The sequence below is a fragment of the Gouania willdenowi genome, chromosome 19 (genome assembly GCF_900634775.1).
Source record: "Gouania willdenowi chromosome 19, fGouWil2.1, whole genome shotgun sequence".
Classification (NCBI taxonomy): Eukaryota; Metazoa; Chordata; class Actinopteri; order Blenniiformes; family Gobiesocidae; genus Gouania; species Gouania willdenowi.
In genome coordinates, this window is record NC_041062.1 from 25,471,180 (window position 1) to 25,495,360 (window position 24,181).

Below are 24,181 nucleotides of genomic sequence, written 5' to 3' on the forward strand. Positions count from 1 at the left end.
CCGTGTGTTGTTGGTTCTAATTCGTGTGTTGTTGATTCTAATCCGTGTGTTGTTGATTCTAATCCGTGTGTTGTTGGTTCTAATCCGTGTGTTGTTGGTTCTAATCCGTGTGTTGTTGGTTCTAATTCGTATGTTGTTGGTTCTGACCCGTATGTTGATGGTTCTGATCCGTATGTTGTTGGTTCTAATCCTTATGTTGTTGGTTCTGATCTGTATGTTGTTGGTTCTAATCCGTATGTTGATGGTTCTGATCCGTATGTTGTTGGTTCTGATCCGTATGTTGTTGGTTCTGATCCGTATGTTGTTGGTTCTGATCCGTGTGTTGTTGGTTCTAATCCGTGTGTTGTTGGTTCTAATCCGTGTGTTGTTGGTTCTAATCCGTGTGTTGTTGGTTCTAATCCGTGTGTTGTTGGTTCTAATCCGTGTGTTGTTGGTTCTAATCCGTGTGTTGTTAGTTCTAATCCGTGTGTTGTTAGTTCTAATCCGTGTGTGTTTCCAGGAGCCGGTGAGAGCTAAACTGAGCCCGTCCATCTCTAACGCCTCGTCCTCCTCGTCTCATCCTGAGGTAAGAACTTCACACCAGGCTGAAGGAGAACCTGCAATCCTGCATCACCTCGCTCTGTCTGTGCAGGTGGAGAGGGAGGAGTCTGAAGCGGAGTCAGGGGGCGCTCTGGAGAGGGGGGCGGAGCCAGGGGGCACTCTGGGTCTGTCTCTGTCTCTGGCCCAGGCCCGAGAACGAGCCCACCAGAAGCGATCGGCTAAGAAAGCCCCCCCCATGGACTGGAGCAAGAGGAAAGAGATGTTCAGCAACCTATAATCAATAATCAATAATCAGCTCTGTGCTGCCCCCCAGTGGACACAAGCAGAGGATCAACAGTGTTACGATTTTATCCTTTTAATTCAGGCTTTTACACTGAAGTGAATGTTAATATATGAAGAGAAGAATGTACAGCAGTTAATAAAATACACATGTTCACATGATGATGATGGTCTGAGTGAGTAACTCCACACGTTCAAACACCTTCAGTTCATCTTAAAAAGCTGCTCACTCTGTTTCATTCTCTGTGATTGACCTTTGACCACGCCCTGCTCCACTGTAGCAGTGACTCATTAAAGCTGTAGTGACTCATTAAAGCTGTAGCGACTCATTAAAGCTGTAGTGACTCATTAAAGCTGTAGTGACTCATTAAAGCTGTAGTGACTCATTAAAGCTGTAGTGACTCATTAAAGCTGTAGCGACTCATTAAAGCTGTAGTGACTCATTAAGGCTGTAGTGACTCATTAAAGCTATAGCGACTCATTAAAGCTGTAGTGACTCATTAAGGCGGTAGCGACTCATTAAAGCTGTAGTGACTCATTAAGGCTGTAGTGACTCATTAAAGCTATAGCGACTCATTAAAGCTGTAGTGACTCATTAAAGCTGTAGCGACTCATTAAAGCTGCGGTAACTCATTAAAGCTGTAATGACTCATTAAGGCTGTAGTGACTCATTAAAGCTGTAGTGACTCATTAAAGCTGTAATGACTCATTAAAGCTGTAGTGACTCATTAAAGCTATAGCGATTCATTAAAGCTGTCGTGACTCATTAAAGCTGTAGTGACTCATTAAAGATGTAATGACTCATTAAAGCTTTAGTGACTCATTAAAGCTATAGCGACTCATTAAGGCTGTAGTGACTCATTAAAGCTATAGCGACTCATTAAAGCTGTAGCGACTCATTAAAGCTATAGCGACTCATTAAAGCTGTAGTGACTCATTAAGGCTGTAGTGACTCATTAAAGCTGTAGCGACTCATTAAAGCTGTAGTGACTCATTAAAGCTGTAGTGACTCATTAAAGCTATAGCGACTCATTAAAGCTGTAGTCACTCATTAAAGCTGTAGTGACTCATTAAAGATGTAATGACTCATTAAAGCTGTAGTGACTCATTAAAGCTATAGCGACTCATTAAAGCTGTAGTGACTCATTAAGGCTGTAGTGACTCATTAAGGCAATAGCGACTCATTAAAGCTGTAGTGACTCATTAAAGCTGTAGTGACTCATTAAAGCTATAGCGACTCATTAAAGCTGTAGTGACTCATTAAGGCTGTAGTGACTCATTAAAGCTGTAGTGACTCATTAAAGCTGTAATGACTCATTAAAGCTGTAGTGACTCATTAAGGCTGTAGTGACTCATTAAAGCTGTAGTGACTCATTAAAGCTGTAGCGACTCATTAAAGCTACAGCAACTCATTAAAGCTGTAGTGACTCATTAAAGCTGTAGTGACTCATTAAAGCTACAGCAACTCATTAAAGCTGTAGTGACTCATTAAAGCTGTAATGACTCATTAAAGCTACAGTGACTCATTGAAGCTGTAGCGACTCATTAAAGCTACAGCAACTCATTAAAGCTGTAGTGACTCATTAAAGCTATAATGACTCATTAAAGCTGTAGCGACTCATTCAAGCTGCAGCGACTCATTAAAGCTACAGCGACTCATTAAAGCTGTAGTCACTCATTAAAGCTGTAGTGACTCATTAAAGATGTAATGACTCATTAAAGCTGTAGTGACTCATTAAAGCTATAGCGACTCATTAAAGCTGTAGTGACTCATTAAGGCTGTAGTGACTCATTAAGGCAATAGCGACTCATTAAAGCTGTAGTGACTCATTAAAGCTGTAGTGACTCATTAAAGCTATAGCGACTCATTAAAGCTGTAGTGACTCATTAAGGCTGTAGTGACTCATTAAAGCTGTAGTGACTCATTAAAGCTGTAATGACTCATTAAAGCTGTAGTGACTCATTAAGGCTGTAGTGACTCATTAAAGCTGTAGTGACTCATTAAAGCTGTAGCGACTCATTAAAGCTACAGCAACTCATTAAAGCTGTAGTGACTCATTAAAGCTGTAGTGACTCATTAAAGCTACAGCAACTCATTAAAGCTGTAGTGACTCATTAAAGCTGTAATGACTCATTAAAGCTACAGCGACTCATTAAAGCTGTAGCGACTCATTAAAGCTACAGCAACTCATTAAAGCTGTAGTGACTCATTAAAGCTATAATGACTCATTAAAGCTGTAGCGACTCATTCAAGCTGCAGCGACTCATTAAAGCTACAGCGACTCATTAAAGCTGTAGTGACTCATTAAAGCTATAGCGACTCATTAAAGCTGTCGTGACTCATTAAGGCTGTAGTGACTCATTAAAGCTGTAGTGACTCATTAAAGCTGTAATGACTCATTAAAGCTGTAGCGACTCATTAAAGCTGTAGCGACTCATTAAAGCTACAGCAACTCATTAAAGCTATCGGAACTCATTAAAGCTACAGTGACTCATTAAAGCTATAGGAACTCATTAAAACTACTGCGACTCATTAAAACTGTAGTGACTCATTAATGCTACAGGAACTCATTAAAGCAACAGCGACTCATTAAAGCTGCAGTGACTCATTAAAGCTACAGAAACTCATTAAAGCTATCGGAACTCATTAAAGCTACAGTGACTCATTAAAGCTACAGTGACTCATTAAAGCTATAGGAACTCATTAAAACTACTGTGACTCATTAAAACTGTAGTGACTCATTAATGCTACAGCAACTCATTAAAGCTACAGCGACTCATTAAAGCTACAGCGACTCATTAAAGCTGCAGTTACTTATTAAAGCTGTAGTGACTCATTAACACTAGAAGTCCCACAGAGGTGTCAAATGAACTTTTTACCTATAAAACCCAGAGAGGTGTCATTTGACCCAAAGAGAACACAAAAATTATTTATTTTTAATGACAGTGTGGTGTGAGAAATGTGCAAAAGAACAACTGTGATTTGTTTTCAATGGTTTTTATTTGTGTAAAAAAAAAAAACAAAATAAATAAAAATAATGATAATAACAAAGCAACTGTGCACATATTTAGAAGAATCTCCTTCATCCTCTTATTGAGACTTTGAGACAAGCAAGTGTCAGTGATGTAAAGAAATTGTCCGTGGTGACCGTCCTGCCTTTGTCCATAAATGGTTCCATCAGCTTCATCACCACACTCTCAGAAAGTCTCTCCTCACTGGGACGACTGGGGTCCTTTCCAAGATATGGGAGGACATTGCAGATGTACTTTGTTTTCAAATCACAAGCCACCCAAAACTTTATGCCAAATTTGTCGGGTTTTGTTGCAATGTACTGCAGGAAACAGCAGCGAGTCTTCGATGGGAAAAGCTGTTCATCAATTGTGATGTGTCGACCAGGGTTGTAGCATGTGATGCAGTTGGTAACAAACGATCCCCACACATCCGAAATTGCAGCAAACTTATCTGTCTGCACTCGCTCACTGCGCGTAAACATGTCATCAAATCGTAGGTGACGCATGATGTCTTGGAAACGGTTTCGTGACATAATTCCAGTGATAAGTGGGTTTCCCAGGCATGCTGACCAGCTGTCACGCAGAGATGGAACCTTGGTCACCCCCCTCAAAATAATAACAGAAATAAATGCCATTAGTTCATGGAGGATCATGAACCAGTCCGTCTGCTCCGTTTGCCGTGCATGCTGAATAGTCCATTCTTGAATGGGACGGAGCATGCCAACAGTAATGAAACAGAGGAAGCTCTGAAGGCGACTCCTGATTCTTCTTCTGGCCTTTGCTGTTGGCTCTCCATCTGCAGCGTACGGTTCCATTGGAGTGAAACGGAGAATTGTACCCACATGTTCTTCATGCCACACTGTGCCCTCTTTCGCCGTCTCTGTGGGCTCACTCTCCAACCGAGCTCTCTTTTCCAGATGTGGAGCAGTCTCGTCATCTGCAATGTGAACAAATTCAAATTATTCTTTTCTTAGGTTTTAAATAAAAATAAAGTCAGGAAATGAAAATAGGATGTTTGGGAAATCTAACCTGAAGACAGCTCAGAGTCCGAATCCGAATTTGGCTGAAGGTTTATGTCCTCTCCATCTGAGTCACAAGGGTTTGCATTGTTCAGGATCAATTCCAACGCTTCTTGAGTGGTAAATCTTCTCTGCATTTTGAGTAGAATAAGTGTGGAGTGTCAGCAGGTGGAAGCAGCCAGCTATTTATTCCCCACAGCACAAAAGGCTGCATGACAACAGGGTATTCCAGGGGTGTCCAATTCCGGTCCTCGAGGGCCACTAATCAGCACACCTTATTCAAATGATCATCCAGCTCTGCAGAAGCCTGATAATCATTTGAATCAGGTGTGTTGGAAGAGGTGACTCTGTTTCTTTCAATGTTTGTAGTCTGTGTTTGTTCTCCCCCAGCATCAAGCAGAACGAGTTAATAAACGGGGCATTGTGACTTTAGCTTCCAGGGCACTTCCCCCTAACATTCCAGACTTCCATTGTTAGAGTCAGGCTCTCCCCCCTGCTGATTTCTCAGGTGATTCATTTACAAATGAATAGATGCAAATTGTAGCCATCAGAGTCGTCAGTTTGGTCCTAGAGTTCATTTGACCCTGCTCTGGGACTTCTGGGGGGATATAGAAATCCCTGGGACTTCTAGTGTTAAAGCAGTAGTGACTCATTAATGCCACAGAAACTCATTAAAGCTACAGCGACTCATTAAAGCTGCAGTTACTTATCAAAGCTGTAGTGACTCATTAAAGCAGTAGTGACTCATTAAAGCTGTAGCGACTCATTAATGCTACAGAGAGTCATTAAAGCTGTAGTGACTCATTAAAGCTACAGTGACTCATGAAAGCTGTAGCGACTCAATGCTACAGCGAGTCATTAAAGCTGTAGTGACTCATTAAAGCTGTAGTGACTCATTAAAGCTGCAGTGACTCATGAAAGCTGTAGCGACTCAATGCTACAGCGAGTCATTAAAGCTGTAGTGACTCATTAAAGCTGTAGTGACTCATTAAAGCTGCAGTGACTCATTAATTCTACAGTGAATCATTAAAGCTACAGCGACTCATTAAAGCTGCAGTGACTCATTGAAGCTACAGCGAGTCATTAAAGCTGTAGTGACTCATTAAAGCTGTAGTGACTCATTAAAGCTGCAGTGACTCATTAATTTTACAGTGAATCATTAAAGCTACAGTGACTCATTAAAGCTGTAGTGACTCATTAATTCTACAGCGACTCATTAAAGCTGTAGTGACTCATTAAGGCTGTAGTGACTCATTGAAGCTACAGTGACTCATTAAAGCTGTAGTGACTCATTAATGCTACAGCGAGTCATTAAAGCTGTAGTGACTCATTAATTCTACAGCGACTCATTAAAGCTGTAGTGACTCATTAAGGCTGTAGTGACTCATTGAAGCTACAGTGACTCATTAAAGCTGTAGTGACTCATTAATGCTACAGCGAGTCATTAAAGCTGTAGTGACTCATTAAAGCTGTAGTGACTCATTAAAGCTGCAGTGACTCATTAATTCTACAGTGACTCATTAAAGCTACAGCGACTCATTAAAGCTGTAGTGACTCATAAAAGCTGTCGTGACTCATTAAAGCTGCAGTGACTCATTAATTCTACAGCGACTCATTAAAGCTGTAGTGACTCATTAAAGCTGTAGTGACTCATAAAAGCTGTAGAGACTCATTAATGCTACAGTGAGTCATTAAAGCTGTAGTGACTCATTAAAGCTGTAGTGACTCATTAAAGCAGTAGCAACTAATTAAATCTTTACTGTAGCAGTAACTCATTAAAGCTACAGCGACTCATTAAAGCTGCAGTGAATCTTTAAAGCTGTATTGACTCATTAAATCTTTACTGTAGCAGTGACTTATTAAACCTGTAGTGACTCATTCTTCATTTAATTAATATTAATTTAAGTATAAACAGTTTTCTGCAGCAACAGTGTTGTTTTTGGTCTGAATTATAGATTTTAATTCTTGATATTTCTTAAAAATTATTCCTCATTAGTGACTGAAGTTGCTCTTTATGATTTCATGAGTTATGATTGTGATTGGTCTGACGCCACAAACGCTGCCCCCTGTCACAGGAACGTGCACGTAGCCAGGCTGAAATCACCTGTGTTAATGAACGTGTTTATATCCTGCTTCATAGTACAGCTGCTCTCTGATAGAGAATGTTTGGTTAGATGAAGCTAACGCACAGATATCAGCATCTACTGATCCAGCTTCGTAGAACAGGCGCTGTGTATTTTGGTTTATTTGTACAATATTTCTGTTTGTGTGTTTGGAGTTATTTTGATATTAGGCCCCAGCGCCACGAGCTGGCAAAGGGCGGAGCCAATGCAAACGTCACATGCTCGTCAGTGACCAGGGACCCTTGTCATGTCGTAGACTTGTCCCCACGCTTTCAGAAAATGTATAGTTCATGTAATTCAGAAAGAGGGAAACATTGTTAATGGGTTGGATTATTATTCTTTCTTTGTTTCTCGGTGTCAGAACCAACTCAGCTACTTTTCACCCACTGAACCATTATGTAGAGTCTCAAAAATTTAAGCAAAATTCAATTGCGCACCTGTCTAATTTCTGGATATTTCTGATTTTAAAAATGAAGGCGCCCACAAATACGGCAAAAATGCATTACGAGATACGAATTGCCAAAAAAATTAATTCATCGTAGAATCATGGAAATTGGCACAGAAGTAAAACATGACAAGTACAAAATATTATTCAGACCACGCCAAAAAATACACAGGAAGTCCAGAATTTTGATTTGAAAATTGCAATTTTCACTTACGTTGTATTTTGAAAAAATTACATTTTTTTTTTTGAAAATGCTCCATTTGCTCATAAGAACTTGGATTTGCATCAAATGTGAATCAGTTGTTAAACTCTCGGTTCTAAACCAGCTCAATGTGGAAATAGGTAAATTGGTGCGTTAGCGCCCCCTACAGAGTGAAGAGAACTTAATATGGGGAAAAAAATCTTCTGTTTCAGCCTCTCGATTAAAAAAGTCAATGAAACGCTGCTTTTGTGTATTTTTGTTGTTTTGGATTATTATATTTTTGTGGTGTGTTTGGAGTCATTTTGATCTTTTATTTTGTCTGTTAGCAGGATTATTTCTAAACTACTGATTCAGACCGACTTTTGGCCTTGGAAGATTCCACTGATTTTTAAAGAGAATTTGAATCAATAACCGAATTCTGAATTAGTTTTAACATTTTCATAATGTCAAAAATTCATATCTATAACCACTATAACCATGAACAGCTGATTTATTCATCAATCATAAAGCTGGATTCAGTAGAAGCTGAGGAAGGAGCAGAGATGGAGAATCATCTGATGAATATATATATATATATATATATATATATATTTCAATCAATCAATCAATCTTTATTTGTATAGCGCCAAATCATAACCAATGGTATCTCAAGGCACTTTACAGTAGAGCAGTCTTAAGGACGGACTCTTCATTTTATGGATACACACATATGCATATATACGTATATACACATACATATGTATCCCACACCCAACATGAATTCATCATGGCGGCAAGGAAAACCTTCTGTTAAGCAGCAGGAACCTTGTGTGGATCCCATTCCTATGATGAACAGCCATCCACGTTATGCTGTGTTGGGTGTGTGCAGAGGAAAGGGTGGAGACAGAGTTGTTGAGACTCTGTAACTCCACACTGAGGATCCCACGGACCTGCAAGACAAAAGCCAGAAGGAGTACAGGAGCAAACACACAAGGGAAGAAGCAGACATAGAGGGAATGTTTGAAAGAGGAATGGGACCCTCTCCGGTCCCTCTCTAACCTAAGTGACCTCTTTCTTAACGCCCTCTCCAACCTCTCTCCAACCGAGCATGCCAGACCCCCCCCCCCCGGCAGTCTATGCCTATTGCATCTTAATTATGAGCTATGAGCTGGTTCCTAACTAAAAGCTTTATCAAAGAGGAATGTTTTGAGCCTAACCTTAAAGGTAGAGAGGGTGTCTGCCCCCCGAACCGTGGTTGGTAGATGGTTCCAGAGAAGTGGGGCCTGATAACTGAAAGCTCTTCCTCCTATACTACTTTTAGAGACGAATGGAACAACGAGTAGTCCAGCATTTTGAGAGCGTAGTGTTCTGGGGGGATTGTATGGCACTACAAGCTCCTTGAGATAGACTGGTGCCTGTCCATTTAGGGCTTTATAAGTGAGAAGAAGAATCTTGAATTCTATTCTATATTTTATGGGAAGCCAATGCAGAGAGGCTAATACAGGAGTAATGTGATCTCTTCTCCTAGTTTTAGTCAGTACACGTGCTGCAGCATTTTGAACCAGCTGAAGTGTCTTAAGCGACTTGCTCGGGCAGCCTGCTAAAAGAGAATTACAATAATCCAGTCTAGAGGTAACAAAAGCATGGACTAGTTTTTCGGCGTCGCCCTGAGACAGGATAGATCTGATTTTAGCAATGTTACGGAGATGAAAGAAGGCAGTTCTTGAAGTTTGTTTTATGTGAGAGTTGAAGGATAAATCCTGATCAAATAGAACCCCAAGGTTTCTAACAGTTGTGCTTCATGCCAGAGTAATGCCATCTAGGGCAGTTAGGCTAGCATAGGTTTCTCTAAGGTGTCGCGGGCCCAGTACAATGACCTCAGTCTTGTCTGAGTTGAGAAGAAGAAAATTTTGGTCCATCCAGGCCCTAATGTCCTTTAGACAGGCCTCAAGTTTAGATAGCTGATTTGTCTCACCTGACTTCATTGATACATACAGTTGGGTATCATCAGCATAGCAGTGAAAGTTAACAGTATTTTCTCATAACATTACCAAGGGGGATCATATAGATACAGAAGAGGATTGGACCTAGCACAGAGCCCTGAGGAACCCCGTAGCTTACTTTAGTGTACACAGAAGACTTATTATTCACGTGTACAAACTGGTACCTATCAGATAGGTAGGACTTAAACCAGTTTAGGGCAGTCCCTGTGATTCCAAGTAATTTCTCTAATCTCTCTAGTAGAATATAGTGATCTATAGTGTCAAAAGCTGCACTAAGATCTAATAAAACCAGCACTGAGAGTCGTCCTTCATCTGAAGCCCAGAGTAGATCATTAGTTACTTTAACTAAAGCAGTCTCTGTGCTGTGTTGAGCTCTAAAGCCTGACTGGAAGTCCTCGAACAGGCTGTTGTTTTGAAGAAATTCACAGAGCTGAGCTGCCACAACTTTCTCAAGAATCTTTGAAATAAAAGGAAGATTAGATATAGGCCTGTAGTTTGCTAAAGTGCTGGAATCAAGAGTAGGTTTTTTGAGAAGGGGTTTGATTACAGCTACTTTAAAGGACTGTGGCACGTAGCCTATTGATAGGGATATATTTATTGTCTCCAACAAAGATGGGCAGACTAGGGGAATAACTTCTTTAAACAGCTTAGTTGGGATCGGATCTGAAAGGCAGGTCGATGGTTTGGAGGATGAAATAATAGAGTTAAGTTCCTGAAGTCCTATATGTGTGAAACAGTTTAGGTTAGGCCTATTTACATTTAATGGTACAGCAGGCCCAGGTGAAGGCAGGGAGTGGCTAATTTTATCTCTAATCTTGTGAATTTTATCGTTAAAAAATGTCATAAAGTCCTCACAGCTGAGGGCTAGAGGAATCATGGGCTCAATAGAGCTCTGACTTTGTGTTAGCCTGGCTACAGTGCTGAAAAGGTACCTCGGATTATTTTTATTTTCTTCAATTAGTGAGGAGTAGTATGTAGATCGACTATGTCGTAAGGCTGTCATGTATTTACTATGGCTTTCTTGCCAAAGTATTCGTGACTCCTCTGTTTTATTGGAGCGCCACATTCTCTCTAATTTACGGGTTGTTTGTTTGAGTGTGTGAGTTTCAGAGCTAAACCACGGAGCTTTCCTCTGACGTTTAATAGTTTTTTCCCTCAATGGGGCAATTGAGTCCAAGGTGGATTTTAGTAGACTAGCAGAGCTATCGACAAGCAGATCCAGTTGAGAGGGGTTATAATTAATGTCATAGTTATTTATTGGATGGTGCACTGAGTTTAAGGCAGCAGGAATGGCCTCTTTAAATTTAGCCACAGCACTGTTGGACAGATTTCTACTTGTAACTATTTTATTGCACAGTGCGAGATCCTCTAGGATAATGTTAAAAGATATTAAAAAGTGATCTGATAGCAGAGGATTTTCAGGGTAGACTTTTAGTTCATTAATATCAAGGCCATATGTTAGAACAAGATCAAGAGTATGATTTAAACGATGAGTAGCTTCATTAATAGTTTGAAAAAAGCCAACTGAGTCTATTAGGGACATAAAGGCTGAGCTCAGGCTATCACTATCTTTGTCCACATGGATATTAAAATCTCCTACTATCAGTATTTTATCAGAACTGAGGACTAAGTTTGATATAAACTCAGAGAATTCTGATAGAAATTCAGAATAAGGGCCTGGAGGACGGTAAATTATCGCAAATAAGACTGGCTGGCAGGTTTTTGATTCAGTATGAGATAAATTTAGAACCAGGCTTTCAAAGGAAGTGAAACTATATATATATAGAGAGAGAGAGAGAGAGAGAAAGAGCTACAGATTTGTAATAAATAAAGACTAAAAAAGCTGTGAAATACAAACTGGTTTTAATCAGAGATACAGTAACAGGAACCAAATGTCCTTCAACCTTAATGTAAATCTGTCATAAAATAAAATAAGTTCCACTTGTTTTAAAAGTGCGTGAACCTAAAAAACAATGAATTGCATGTCGTCCAATCAGCTCAAAGCTGACGTGCTTTCCTCCAATCAAAACTGTTCATCTTTAAATACAAAGAGTTCTTAGAAAAGTATAAAACGCTTTAGTGACAGAATGTGATTGATATAAATAATAAAAACAAACCTTTACTTTAATACATTTCAGTCTAAAAGGGGGCGTGGTCAAAGGGGAAGGCGGGGACAGATGTGAGGAATTGTGGCCTTAGTAAGCCACGCCCCTTTTAAAAATCTAACTGAAAGAGACACACGTGTTGTTCTGCGCTCCAGTTCTGCTGAATATTTACAAAGGTCAGGAAGCGTCCGTAGTGTGTGTAAAGCAGCTGGTTCTCAACGTGCGGCGCCCTGAGGCCACGAGAGCAGAGGAAGACTCGTCTTTAACACTTTGGTAAAAACATGTGGAACAGTTGAATAAGCTGTAAACTATGTACAACGCATATATACAGAGACATATATAAATATAAAGTCTGGACCACGTTAAAGACCAAATTCTCCAAAGTGCAAACGCTGACTCATTCCACGTCCTGAGGAGACACTGGGGGTCAGAGGTCAAAGGTCACTCCAACATGGCGTCCAGCTGATCGGCGAGGTCGTCAAACATGTTGCCGATGTCGTCTAGAATATTTCCTGCTGCCTTCACTGAACTATTACTGCTGCTGCTGATAGAGAAAAGGTCATTTTAACAACTGTTCTTTAATAATTCAATATTCACACTATAAATGTTTACTTTGATCTGATAAATACTTATTGAGATATGGACCATTTAGTGAAGAGGGTACATGTACATTTTTGTGTGTACTTAATTTTCTTCCATTTTCAGCTTTTTTTTTAAAGTGCTTCAGGGCTTTAAATACTCTTTAATATTTTGTTAATTATTTTATTTTGTTTAATACAAAAGATACAGTTTGAGAATATGTTTTTTTTTGTTTCACTTGAAATGTCAAATAGTCAATTATAAAATAATTTTTTTATCTAATATATCAACATTTGTTGTAAAATCCAACTCGTTTAGACTGATATTCATATCAGTATTGGTTCATGATCAGAAAGAACAGATCAAATCAATCAGATCAATAGTAGTCGTATCAGTGCATCAGGTTCTTTTTTGTTCAATAGGAGATTAAATAATAAAAATAATGCATTATTTTATATCACACTGTTCATAAACACTCAAAGCGTTTTACATTGATGTGCATTATTCTTTCACTCCACACACAGTGGTGGGAAGCTACTACTGTAGCCACAGCTGCCTTGGGGCAGACTGACAGAGGCTGCACAGTGAACCATAGGCCCCTCCCACCACTACCACCAACACTCACTCACACACTACATTCATACTAGGGCGAAGTGCCTTGCCAAAGATACAACAACGACTTGGCTAGAGCGGGATTCAAACCTCCAACCCTTCGGGTAATGGGCGACCCAGTGTACCCTTACCCGTCTGTACTGCTCCCCTCAGCCAGTCGGTTCTCCACCACTCTGAGAGCAGCTTCCAGTGACGTACTGGTCTGTTCCAGTCTCTTCTGGGCCAGCACCTCTAGACCAGCTAACCCACCCACTGCACGGGTCGGAGAGCTGGACTTTAGTCCCAAAGGAGGCGGAGAACCAAAGGTAACACTTTGAACCTGGCTGTGATTGGTTCCTGCAGAGGAAGAAGAAAGGCGTGTGATTGGATGATGTGACGGAGGATGAAACGTTCTGAGATCTTCACCTGGAGTTAAGGTGAAGTTCACGTTGGGCTGAGGAAGTCTTGATAGACCAGCTTTGTGTGGGCTGCTGCTGAGCTCAGACACCGTGTGGACCTGCACGCTGCTCAACCTGGGGATACTAGACTGGATGTAGGAGATCTTTGGGGGCGTGGCTTGTTTGAAAGGACTGGAAGGCTTTGAAGCCACTGGTGGTTTCTCTCCTTTGCCCACTGACCCTGCTCTGTGGGACAGTGACCTGTGGAGGTCCGGGTCACTCTGAGTGTGGAGGTCCTGGTCCATGTGGAAGCTGTTGTTCTGGTCACAGGAGGAGGAGGAGTCTCTGCTGACGGCGCTGGGTGGATCGTCGGCGGTGGACGAGTCTTTGTCTTTGGGGTCTTTGGGCTTGTGTCGTCTCTTCACAGTGTCCGACTCTTTCAGGTTGAACTCTGGGAGCTCCAGGCCGCTGGAGGTCTGAGTCTCCGTGGGGGTTCTGACCTCTGATTGTTCTGCAGTGAGGACAGCCATCCTGGGTCTCTGTTTGATGGTGAGGTTCCCCTCCTCGGCAAAGGGCAGGTGGCTGGCGGCGCTGTGCCTCGGAGACGTTCGTTCGTTTTTCCTGCTTTTCTCTTTCTCTGCGGTTCTGACGGTGTTTCCACGTCCGTGTCTGTCCACGCCATTCTCCGTTCGCTCACTTCCTGTCCTCCTGATGCCCATCACACCCAGAATTGGGACGGGTTTGACCTGTTGGAGGACAATGTGGGAGGGGCCTGGGCTGTGAGGCGGCGGGATGTCAATCCTCCTGGACGGACTATCGCTGCTCTCCAGCCTGGCCGCGATGCTCCTCACGCTGCCAACGTTCTCCGTCTCCACCCCCACCTTCGTCTCTGGTTCCGTCACATTCTGGTTCTGGTTCCCTTGCTGTCGCACTGGGCTGCTGCCCACTGAGCTCATCCTCTTTGGCGGCGCTGGGGGCGGGCCTTTGCGGCGGGAGCGCACGGCAAAGGAGTGGCTGCGGTTCAGGGGCTGTTGGCTGGCCGTGGAGCTAGTGTGTCCGCGTCCCGGGCGGCGTGACAGGGTCGCGTAAGACGGCATGACGGCAGAAGGCGAGGAGGTGCTGGGAAGACCGGGGTCGTCGTCGTCCTCTGGCTCGCCGTCCGACAGAGCGTACCGCGTCAGGCTCTGGCTGCGTTTCTTCTGAGAGCCTCTGGGGGTGTGGTTGGTCCAGCCTTCGGTTGGGGGAGGTCCCAGCAGAGGGACGGCCCCCGGCAGAGGCTTGGAGAGGTGGCGTGGAGCCCCGTTAAGCATCCCTGTCCCAGCCTGGAGGTACGTGAAGCCCTTCTGCGTTGGCGAGGATGGCGAGGGAGGCGGAGGCTGGAACATGCGACTCGGGGACTGGAAGTGTTTGGTTTTGGGCGGAACCAACGGGTAGGCGAAGCGAGGCGTCTTACTGGGAGTGAGCGGGGGGGTCGGGCCAGAGAAGGGAACTTTGATGGGGGTGGAGGAGCGACTTGGTTGCTCCCACGAATCAGTGGTTCTCGGTCTACTCTCTCCTGATTTTGGCTCCTCCCCCGCGCCGCTGCCCAGGCTCTCCTCTGAGCGGCTGGAGGCGTGACCTGAGCACACGGTGGTTGGAGGGTCCTGAGAGTTCCCAGAGTTCCCTGAGCCACGTGAGCGCACGCTGATGCTCTCCTGGCTCACCGACATGGTGCTTCGTCCTCCAGCTGAGGAGACGGCTCTAAGGACAAAGGAGTCACTGGCTCCTCCCCCTGCCCTGCCCACCATGGCGCTCTGAAGCTCGGCGCTCAGCTCGCTGTCCTGGAAGGAGAGCAGGGCCCTGGGCGTGCGGGGGGAGGGGCAGTAGTCATCTGAGGAGGCGTTAGAATGCACGTGAGCTGGTGTGTGCTCGATGGCGACCAGCTCCAGAGGGGCGGGGCCTTTCTTCCTAAGGGTCCCGCCTTCGCTTCTGTCGCTGTGATAGCGACAACGCTGCAGGTCACACAGTCGTTTTACTGCTAGCATTAGCTTCTTCTGATGACCTAAAAAACAAGATTTGATTTAAATAAAATTTTGCCCCATGTGGTCACAGGGTCACATTACAGAAGATGTTTTTGTGTGTGTTACTGTAACACACACACCGTAACTCATACCGTAATACACTATAACACACAGTAACAGAGCATAACACTGTGTTGTGGTGTGTGACTGTGTGTTAGTGTATGTTAAAGTGTGTGTGTGTGTTCATGCGTGTTACAGTGTGTTAATGTGTTACAATGTGTGTCATGATGTGTTACTGTGTGTTACTATGTGTGGAACGGTGTGTATTACAGTGTGTTACTGCGTTACGGTGTGTTATGGTATGTTCTTGTGCGTTATGGTGTGTTAGGTGCATTACTGTGTGTTACTGTATGTTATGGTGTGTTATTGTGTGTTACGATGTGTTACAGTATGTTACTGTGTGTTAGTGTATGTTACGGTGTGTTATTGTCTGTTACAGTGTGTTACTTAGTGTTATGGTGTGTAACTGTATTAGGGTGTGTAACTGTGTGTTACTGTGTGTTTTACTACGTATTACTGTGTGTTACTGCACGTTGCAGTGTGCTACTGCGTATTACAGCGTGTTACTGCGTGTTACAGCGTATTACAGTGTGTTACTGTAATGCACATGTGTGTTAAGGTGTTACAGTGTATTTTAACTACGTATTACTGTGTGTTACTGCACGTTGCAGTGTGCTACTGCGTAATACGGTGTGTTACTGCGTATTACAATGTGTTACTGCGTATTACGATGTGTTACTGCGTATTACGATGTGTTGCAGTGCGTTAATGTGTGTTACTGCGTGTTACTGTGTGTTACTGCGTGTTACTGTGTGTTACTGCGTGTTACGGTGTGTTACTGCGTATTACGATGTGTTGCAGTGCGTTAATGTGTGTTACTGCGTGTTACTGTGTGTTACTGCGTGTTACTGTGTGTTACTGCGTGTTACGGTGTGTTACTGCGTATTACGATGTGTTACTGCGTATTACGATGTGTTGCAGTGCGTTAATGTGTGTTACTGCGTGTTACGGTGTGTTACAATGTGTTACTGAGTGTTACAGTGTGTTTTACTACGTATTGCTGTGTGTTACTGCATGTTACGGTGAGTTACTGCGTGTTACGGTGTGTTAATGTGTGTTACGGTGTTATTATGCTAATATGCACACAGTAACACACTAACACACATCTTGTTGCTCACCCAGTTTGGTGACTCCTATCTCCTGCAGGTCTTCCCAGCTGATGTCTCTGACGATGGTGATGGAGTCGTAGCCATTGTCACACAGTCTCTTCTGATACTGAGGAAGTCCAATGACACTCAGCCACTCACTGAGCTCAGACTGACACACACGCACGCACGCACGCACGCACGCACACACACACACACACACACACACACACACACACACACACACACACACACACACGTCACAATGCTGCAGAGTTACACCAGCACACGTGTCGGGTTGTAAAGGGCGGGAACATTCATGGGAACTTTAGGAATATAAAATAGGAACTTTGGGAGTAATTTTTAATTACTGTATCACATCCAAACTTAAACAGTAACATCTATTCTAAGTATTAAAAATAAAAAACACAGCATTTTAACAGGTTCATTTGTAAGTAGGACTTTACAATTATTCAAGTTTTATAAGCATCTTGTTCTTTACAAATCAATATAATCTAAAACATAAAAAGTGTGATTTGAACTGAAAATCTCATTCTGTCACAAAAAAATACAAATATTGAAAACTTCCAGAACTTTGTAACCGTACAGACATGTGAGGAGAATGTTTGAAATGTTTCTCTCACTGGAATATAATCTGGAAGCCACTCAGGAATGCTGAGTTTGCTGATCTCCATTGAAATCTTCTTCCTGTGTCCTGGTTTGGTCACTCCTATCGCTGTGAGGTCCTGAGGAGCATCAGAAGTATTAACATAATATATAAATTATAATATAAGGTCACGTTAGCGTTAGCTCCTTTTAGAGCTACTGAGGACCATTGTTTTTTAATCACAGTGGTTCCCAAACTATGGGTCGCACTCCCGAGGGTGTACGGGTACAAACGGCCTTTACTGAACATGCACTCAAAGAACTAAATATATTTCATTCTTCTAAGGAGGTCGTAATAAATTAAAAAAACAACTCTTATCAAATAAAGTCATCGTATATTCATCAAACATCAATAAATCAATGATCATTTGTAAACTGTTATCATTGCAGTTTGTTGTGATCTTTTTCTTTTTGAATTGCATTGTGGGATGTGGAGTCCTGTAGTCCAGTGGTTCTCAAACTCTTTTGGTTCTCGTCCCTGTTTCCCTCATTTTACTTAGAAAACTAATTAAAAACAACTGTAGATCAAAACGATGAAATTGGTCAAAGTTTTATTATATTGAAATTGCCTTTTTTATGGTGAGATTTGTTTATTTTAATTTCATATTATATTTATATATTCTATAGTTATATTAATTTTAATCATTTTAATCTATTTTTTTTTTTGTTGGTTTGAAATAAATATGTAAATTAACATTAACACACATTTTAAAGAATCCAGATTAGTAAATAACTAAAATAAAAAGGTGTTTAGTGGCTCCTAAATGATTTCTTCTATAGTTTCTATAATTTCCGCTAATTTTCAGTTCATGTTTCAATCAAGGTCATTTCCATCATCATCATTATGATTATCATTTTTAACTAAACATAAACAATATTAAAACCCATATTTTTAATGCTTTCATTTGAATAGAAGTGTTTTTACTTCATTCTTTCTGTGATTTCTTGTCTTTGCCCCAAAAAGTGACTTCCCAACACATTTCTGGTGTTTTCACGGAAAAAGTTGTAGCGATTTTTATTTTTGGGTTTACACAGAAATATTATAATCCAGAAATGGAATGTTTCATAGAGTGAGGTGATATCACTGGGAATACTGGGAACAAAACATAAATAAACAGAGGAGTCACGAATACTCTGGCAAGAAAGCCATAGTAAATACATGACAGCCTTACGACATAGTCGATCTACATACTACTCCTCACTAATTGAAGAAAATAAAAATAATCCGAGGTACCTTTTCAGCACTGTAGCCAGGCTAACACAAAGTCAGAGCTCTATTGAGCCCATGATTCCTCTAGCCCTCAGCTGTGAGGACTTAATGACATTTTTTAACCATAAAATTCATAAGATTAGAGATAAAATTAGCCACTCCCTGCCTTCACCTGGGCCTGCTGTACCATTAAATGTAAATAGGCCTAACCTAAACTGTTTCACACATATAGGACTTCAGGAACTTAACTCTATTATTTCATCCTCCAAACCATCGACCTGCCTTTCAGATCCGATCCCAACTAAGCTGTTTAAAGAAGTTGTTCCCCTAGTCTGCCCATCTTTGTTGGAGACAATAAATATATCCCTATCAATAGGCTACGTGCCACAGTCCTTTAAAGTAGCTGTAATCAAACCCCTTCTCAAAAAACCTACTCTTGATTCCAGCACTTTAGCAAACTACAGGCCTATATCTAATCTTCCTTTTATTTCAAAGATTCTTGAGAAAGTTGTGGCAGCTCAGCTCTGTGAATTTCTTCAAAACAACAGCCTGTTCGAGGACTTCCAGTCAGGTTTTAGAGCTCAACACAGCACAGAGACTGCTTTAGTTAAAGTAACTAATGATCTACTCTGGGCTTCAGATGAAGGACGACTCTCAGTGCTGGTTTTATTAGATCTTAGTGCAGCTTTTGACACTATAGATCACTATATTCTACTAGAGAGATTAGAGGAATTACTTGGAATCACAGGGACTGCCCTAAACTGGTTTAAGTCCTACCTGTCTGATAGATACCAGTTTGTACACGTGAATAATAAGTCTTCTGTGTACACTAAAGTAAGCTACGGGGTTCCTCAGGGCTCTGTGCTAGGTCCAATCCTCTTCTGTATCTATATGATCCCCCTTGGTAATGTTATGAGAAAATACTCTGTTAACTTTCACTGCTATGCTGATGATACCCAACTGTATGTATCAATGGAGCCAGGTGAGACAAATCAGCTATCTAAACTTGAGGCCTGTCTAAAGGACATTAGGGCCTGGATGGACCAAAATGTTCTTCTTCTCAACTCAGACAAGACTGAGGTCATTGTACTGGGCCCACGACACCTTAGAGAAACCTATGCTAGCCTAACTGCCCTAGATGGCATTACTCTGGCACGAAGCACAACTGTTAGAAACCTTGGGGTTCTATTTGATCAGGATTTATCCTTCAACTCTCACATAAAACAAACTTCAAGAACTTCAAGAACTCGCCCGGACACGGTCTACGTGTCCGGGGGAGTGCTCTCCTGCCATCTGCCCGGGGACCGGCCGCGGCTCGTGGCGGCGCTGCGCAGCCTTGGGCGGGGCGGGGCTGGTGGCCTCGGGCCCGCTGTCGTCCGGGGTGTGCTGGCGTCGGGGGGGTGTCTCGTGCCGGTGCGTGGGTCGTCGGGGATCGCCTCCGTGGGGGGGGGGGGGGCTCTATTGGCGCCGTTGGTGTGGGGGGGCGGTTCCGGGCTGGGGGTGCTTCGGTACTCTGGCTTGCCGGCCCGTGGCTGGCGGGATGGCCCTGCTTGGCGGTGAATGGCGTCCTCTCTCGTCGGGGGGGCCGGGGCCGCCTCCCGGTGGAGAGTGTTGTATCGTGGCGCCGGGTGGGCCTGTGCTGGCCCTGGTGGGGGCGCGGGCCTCCCCCCTGTTCGGCCGCTCCCCTTGGCGGCGGGGTGGCGTTGCTCCGGGCCGGCGGGCGGCGCCCCCTGGGGCGCCGGGGGATGGGGTTGGTGCCTGGCTGTGCCCGGGGGTGGGGGGTGTCGCCGTGCTCCGCGGGGCCGGCGCGGTCTGGGGGGTGCCGTGGGGGGGGTCTCCGGCTGTGCTGCTCCGGGACCCGCAGTGCCACTTGCCCGTCTGCGCCATCTACCCTCTCGCGTGGCCCGCCATGCGGACGGGCCCGGCTCACACCGGACAGGCCTCCTACATGTTCACTTCACCCCACTCCCAGCTGGTCTGGCTCACTCACAAAATGCACCATGCACCACACACCCATACCCAACCCTTGGGGGGCTGGATGGTGGGGCTGGGGGTGGAGGGGGCCGCCACCTGTGTTACTACGTAGTGGCGTGGGGGCGGCCCTCCCACCTCTATTTGCCCTACTAATTCCTACAATTTTAATCGCATCTCAACATGCCACCCCCCGGAGGGTGTATCATCATTTACACCCTCCGGCCTATTACACCACATACACATAAATCCACAGAGGCTGGATGGGGAGCACCGCTCCCCTCCATCCCCCTTCTTTTAATTACACCCCATACATTCACCAAACACACACATTCACACAGGGGATCGGGAAGTGCCTCTCCATTGGGGAATGGAGAGGCACCATAACAGGGTGGTGGGTTGGTACACATATTTGGGCCTCTCCGGTGGGGGCCTGGCCCCTCTGTTGGTGGCTGGGCCACTGCATAGAGTAAAAGTACATCAGGATGGTGCGGTCGGGCGTGGCGGTGGGTCTCGGGGGGGCTTTGCCGGGGTCTCTCCTTGCGGGGTCTTTCCGGGCGGTGTCGGCCTGGTGGGGCGCGGGGGTGCCTCTCCCCCTTGGGTGTGGCTTGGTGCTTGTTTTCGTCTCCTGGTGGCCTTGGGGGCGGGCCCCGCGGTGTGCGGGCCCGGGGCGGCCTGCCTCGCCGGTTTGGGGGGGTGGTTGTGCTGGGGGGGTGCTGGTGTCCTCACCGGGGTTGGGGCAGGGTTGTTTGGCGCCTCGGGATGATGCTGTTTACTGGGGGGGCGGCGCTAGCTGTTCCGGTGGCTGAGGTTGCTTTCGGCCGCCTGGTGGGTATGTCCTGCCGTCCGCGGACTGGTGGGTGGGTCCGGGGCATCTTTGGCTGGGGGCTGCTGTCCCGCACTGGATGTGTGCCGTTGGGGTGCCTCCGTCCCCGCGGTGGGGGTCACTGGTTGCTCGCGGTCCTGCCGGGCTGTGGCCGGGTCCTGGGCTGGGGTGGGGGGCGCGTCCCGGGGGGCTTGCCCTTGGGGGGTCCTGGTCCCGGGGGGTGCTCCTGGGGCCCGGGGTGCTTGGCCGGCTGGCCGGGCCGGTCCTGGCAGGGATCTTCCGGCGCGCCCTTGCATACCTTCTGGTGCGGCCCCTGCTTGGGCAGTCCCCCGTGAGGCAGGGTGTCGGGGCCATAATAGGGGGCCACATCCCGCCGGGGCGGTCTGGCTTGGCCTCTGGAGGGGGCCCTGGCTTTAAAGAAATGAAGCTCGTGGCGCGGGCGGCATCAGCATCTGGGGCGCCTGGGGGGGCTAGGTTGGGGCACCTGGGGACCGGCGGGGGGACTCCCGGCGGCCCCCTGGTGCCTTATGCGGCTTGGGGTGTGGTCGTCCGCCCTGGGCGGGCTGCTCCTGGTGCTGCATCCGTTCCGGGTCCTCCTGGCCTGGGGTCGGGTCCCTGCTGGCGTGGCACTGGTCGTCTGCTGGGCGTGGGCTTCGGCTCCTCCGCTGGGGTCTCGGGCGGGGAGTTCTCTGGACCCTCCCCTCGGGGGCCTTGGGGGTTGGGGGTTGGGATCGGTGGCGTGGTGCGCTGGGTCCTTGGCTCCTTGGGGCCTTCTCGGGTGTGTATGGGGGGGCAATGGCTGCCTCTCGGCTTGGGATCTTGGGGGCGTTCGGGGGGCTGCTTGGCCGTGGGGTGGTCGCCGGGGGCCCCTAGATTTCCCACTCTTTCTGCTGGCCCGACTGCTTCTTCGGGCCCGGGGGCGGCTCATGGGTTTTGCAGTAGCGGTTCTTGGAATCACATTTGTCATGGACGCACTGGCCTTGGGCTGTGGGATAACACTCATACTGGGCTCAACCATAGACACGTTGTTCCCAAATACCTGTTTTATGGAATTTCCACTCACTTCTTCCTCTGCTCACAGCCACCCCCATTATTCCTAAGCCGCACACTGGTCACCAGACTGGCTTGATAACACAACAATAAGCACAATATACACAACCACAATTTCACATCGCATCACTTGAAACTTATTGACTATTCCCCACCCATTCGTTTTCCCTCCTCCCTGTTAACTCCCCCCCCCCACCCCCCTCACCCTGGTGTAACACTGCCCTCTCTTTTTTACATCCTCCCTTTAATAAAGTATTTACCCTTCCCTAGGGAGGGCTGGTGATGGTCACAATTATGCAATGAAATAAATTCATTTATTTAATTGCAATAATAAAATATGCATTGCTGTTAAAAGATTGCACTTCTTGTAGTGTTAACCTTCAACAGCATGTGCAGACAAGGTAAAAAAAAAAAAAAAAAAAAAAAAAAAAAAAAAAAAAGAACTGCCTTCTTTCATCTCCGTAACATTGCTAAAATCAAATCTATCCTGTCTCAGGGCGACGCCGAAAAACTAGTCCATGCTTTTGTTACCTCTAGACTGGATTATTGTAATTCTCTTTTAGCAGGCTGCCCGAGCAAGTCGCTTAAGACACTTCAGCTGGTTCAAAATGCTGCAGCACGTGTACTGACTAAAACTAGGAGAAGAGATCACATTACTCCTGTATTAGCCTCTCTGCATTGGCTTCCCATAAAATATAGAATAGAATTCAAGATTCTTCTTCTCACTTATAAAGCCCTAAATGGACAGGCACCAGTCTATCTCAAGGAGCTTGTAGTGCCATACAATCCCCCCAGAACACTACGCTCTCAAAATGCTGGACTACTCGTTGTTCCATTTGTCTCTAAAAGTAGTATAGGAGGAAGAGCTTTCAGTTATCAGGCCCCACTTCTCTGGAACCATCTACCAACCACGGTTCGGGGGGCAGACACCCTCTCTACCTTTAAGGTTAGGCTCAAAACATTCCTCTTTGGTAAAGCTTTTAGTTAGGAACCAGCTCATAGCTCATAATTAAGATGCAATAGGCATAGACTGCCGGTGGGGGGGGGTCTGGCATGCTCGGTTGGAGAGAGGTTGGAGAGGGCGTTAAGAGAGAGGTCACTTAGGTTAGAGAGGGACCGGAGAGGGTCCCATTCCTCTCCCTAACACTCCCTCTATGTCTTCTTCTTCCCTTGTGTGTTTGCTCCTGTAATCCTTCTGGCTTTTGTCTTGCAGGTCCGTGGGATCCTCAGTGTGGAGTTACAGAGACTCAACAACTCTGTCTCCACCCTTTCCTCTGCACACACCCAACACAGCATAACGTGGATGGCTGTTCATCATAGGAATGGGATCCACACAAGGTTCCTGCTGCTTAACAGAAGGTTTTCCTTGCCGCCATGATGAATTCATGTTGGGTGTGGGATACATATGTATGTGTATATACGTATATATGCATATGTGTGTATCCATAAAATGAAGAGTCCGTCCTTAAGACTGCTCTACTGTAAAGTGCCTTGAGATACCATTGGTTATGATTTGGCGCTATACAAATAAAGATTGATTGATAAATTGTGTCAAATTTAAATCAATCACTGTCGTCCTTGTTTGAAGAAGAAATCACAGTAAGAATGAAGCAAAAACACTCCACATCCCACAATGCAATGCACCAAAGTTTTTCAACAATGTAGTCAATTAGTCAAGTCTCAACTTGTTTAAGATGTTAAACCCCAAAACCTTCTTAATCCCATATTGAAGGTAATGCTTTAAAGCTAAACTGTTCTAGATCAGGACCAGTTTGACTTTAAGTAGATTTTAGACAGAATAAAATAGAGCAATTTTCATTATTGTGCTTTCATTTTCAATATCAGTCCCTGCAGGATCTTCACTTTGAAAATTATGGATTTTGGAACCAATTTTTATGAAATGTTTTGAAAAAATTTGATTTCTTTCCATAATTTACGATAAAAAAATGACTGAATTCATGTGATAATAAGCATGGGG

The 24,181-nt window shown here is 44.7% G+C and overlaps 2 protein-coding genes across 4 annotated transcripts in view; one reads left to right on the forward strand and one right to left on the reverse strand.

Annotated features, from left to right (window-relative positions):
• The window catches only part of LOC114481749 (Na(+)/H(+) exchange regulatory cofactor NHE-RF1-like), a 36,396-nt gene extending 35,414 nt beyond the window's left edge, over positions 1 to 982 (forward strand). Inside the window, exons 5-6 of the mRNA XM_028476775.1 lie at positions 500 to 565; positions 632 to 982. Coding sequence (XP_028332576.1) covers positions 500 to 565; positions 632 to 817 — 252 coding nt within the window. The 3' untranslated portion in view covers positions 818 to 982. The remainder of the gene's footprint in view (positions 1 to 499; positions 566 to 631) is intronic.
• Positions 983 to 11,446: 10,464 nt separating this feature from the next.
• LOC114481372 (caskin-2-like) overlaps positions 11,447 to 24,181 on the reverse strand; it is a 122,495-nt gene continuing 109,760 nt past the window's right edge. For 2 of the 3 annotated variants that reach the window (XM_028476161.1, XM_028476159.1), the window contains 5 exons: positions 17,125 to 17,226; positions 16,514 to 16,652; positions 13,304 to 15,316; positions 13,030 to 13,234; positions 11,447 to 12,251 (listed from right to left, as the gene is read on the reverse strand). In XM_028476161.1, coding sequence (XP_028331962.1) covers positions 12,149 to 12,251; positions 13,030 to 13,234; positions 13,304 to 15,316; positions 16,514 to 16,652; positions 17,125 to 17,226 — 2,562 coding nt within the window. In that variant the 3' untranslated portion in view covers positions 11,447 to 12,148. The remainder of the gene's footprint in view (positions 12,252 to 13,029; positions 13,235 to 13,303; positions 15,317 to 16,513; positions 16,653 to 17,124; positions 17,227 to 24,181) is intronic. The other variant, XM_028476160.1, reaches the window with a different exon arrangement.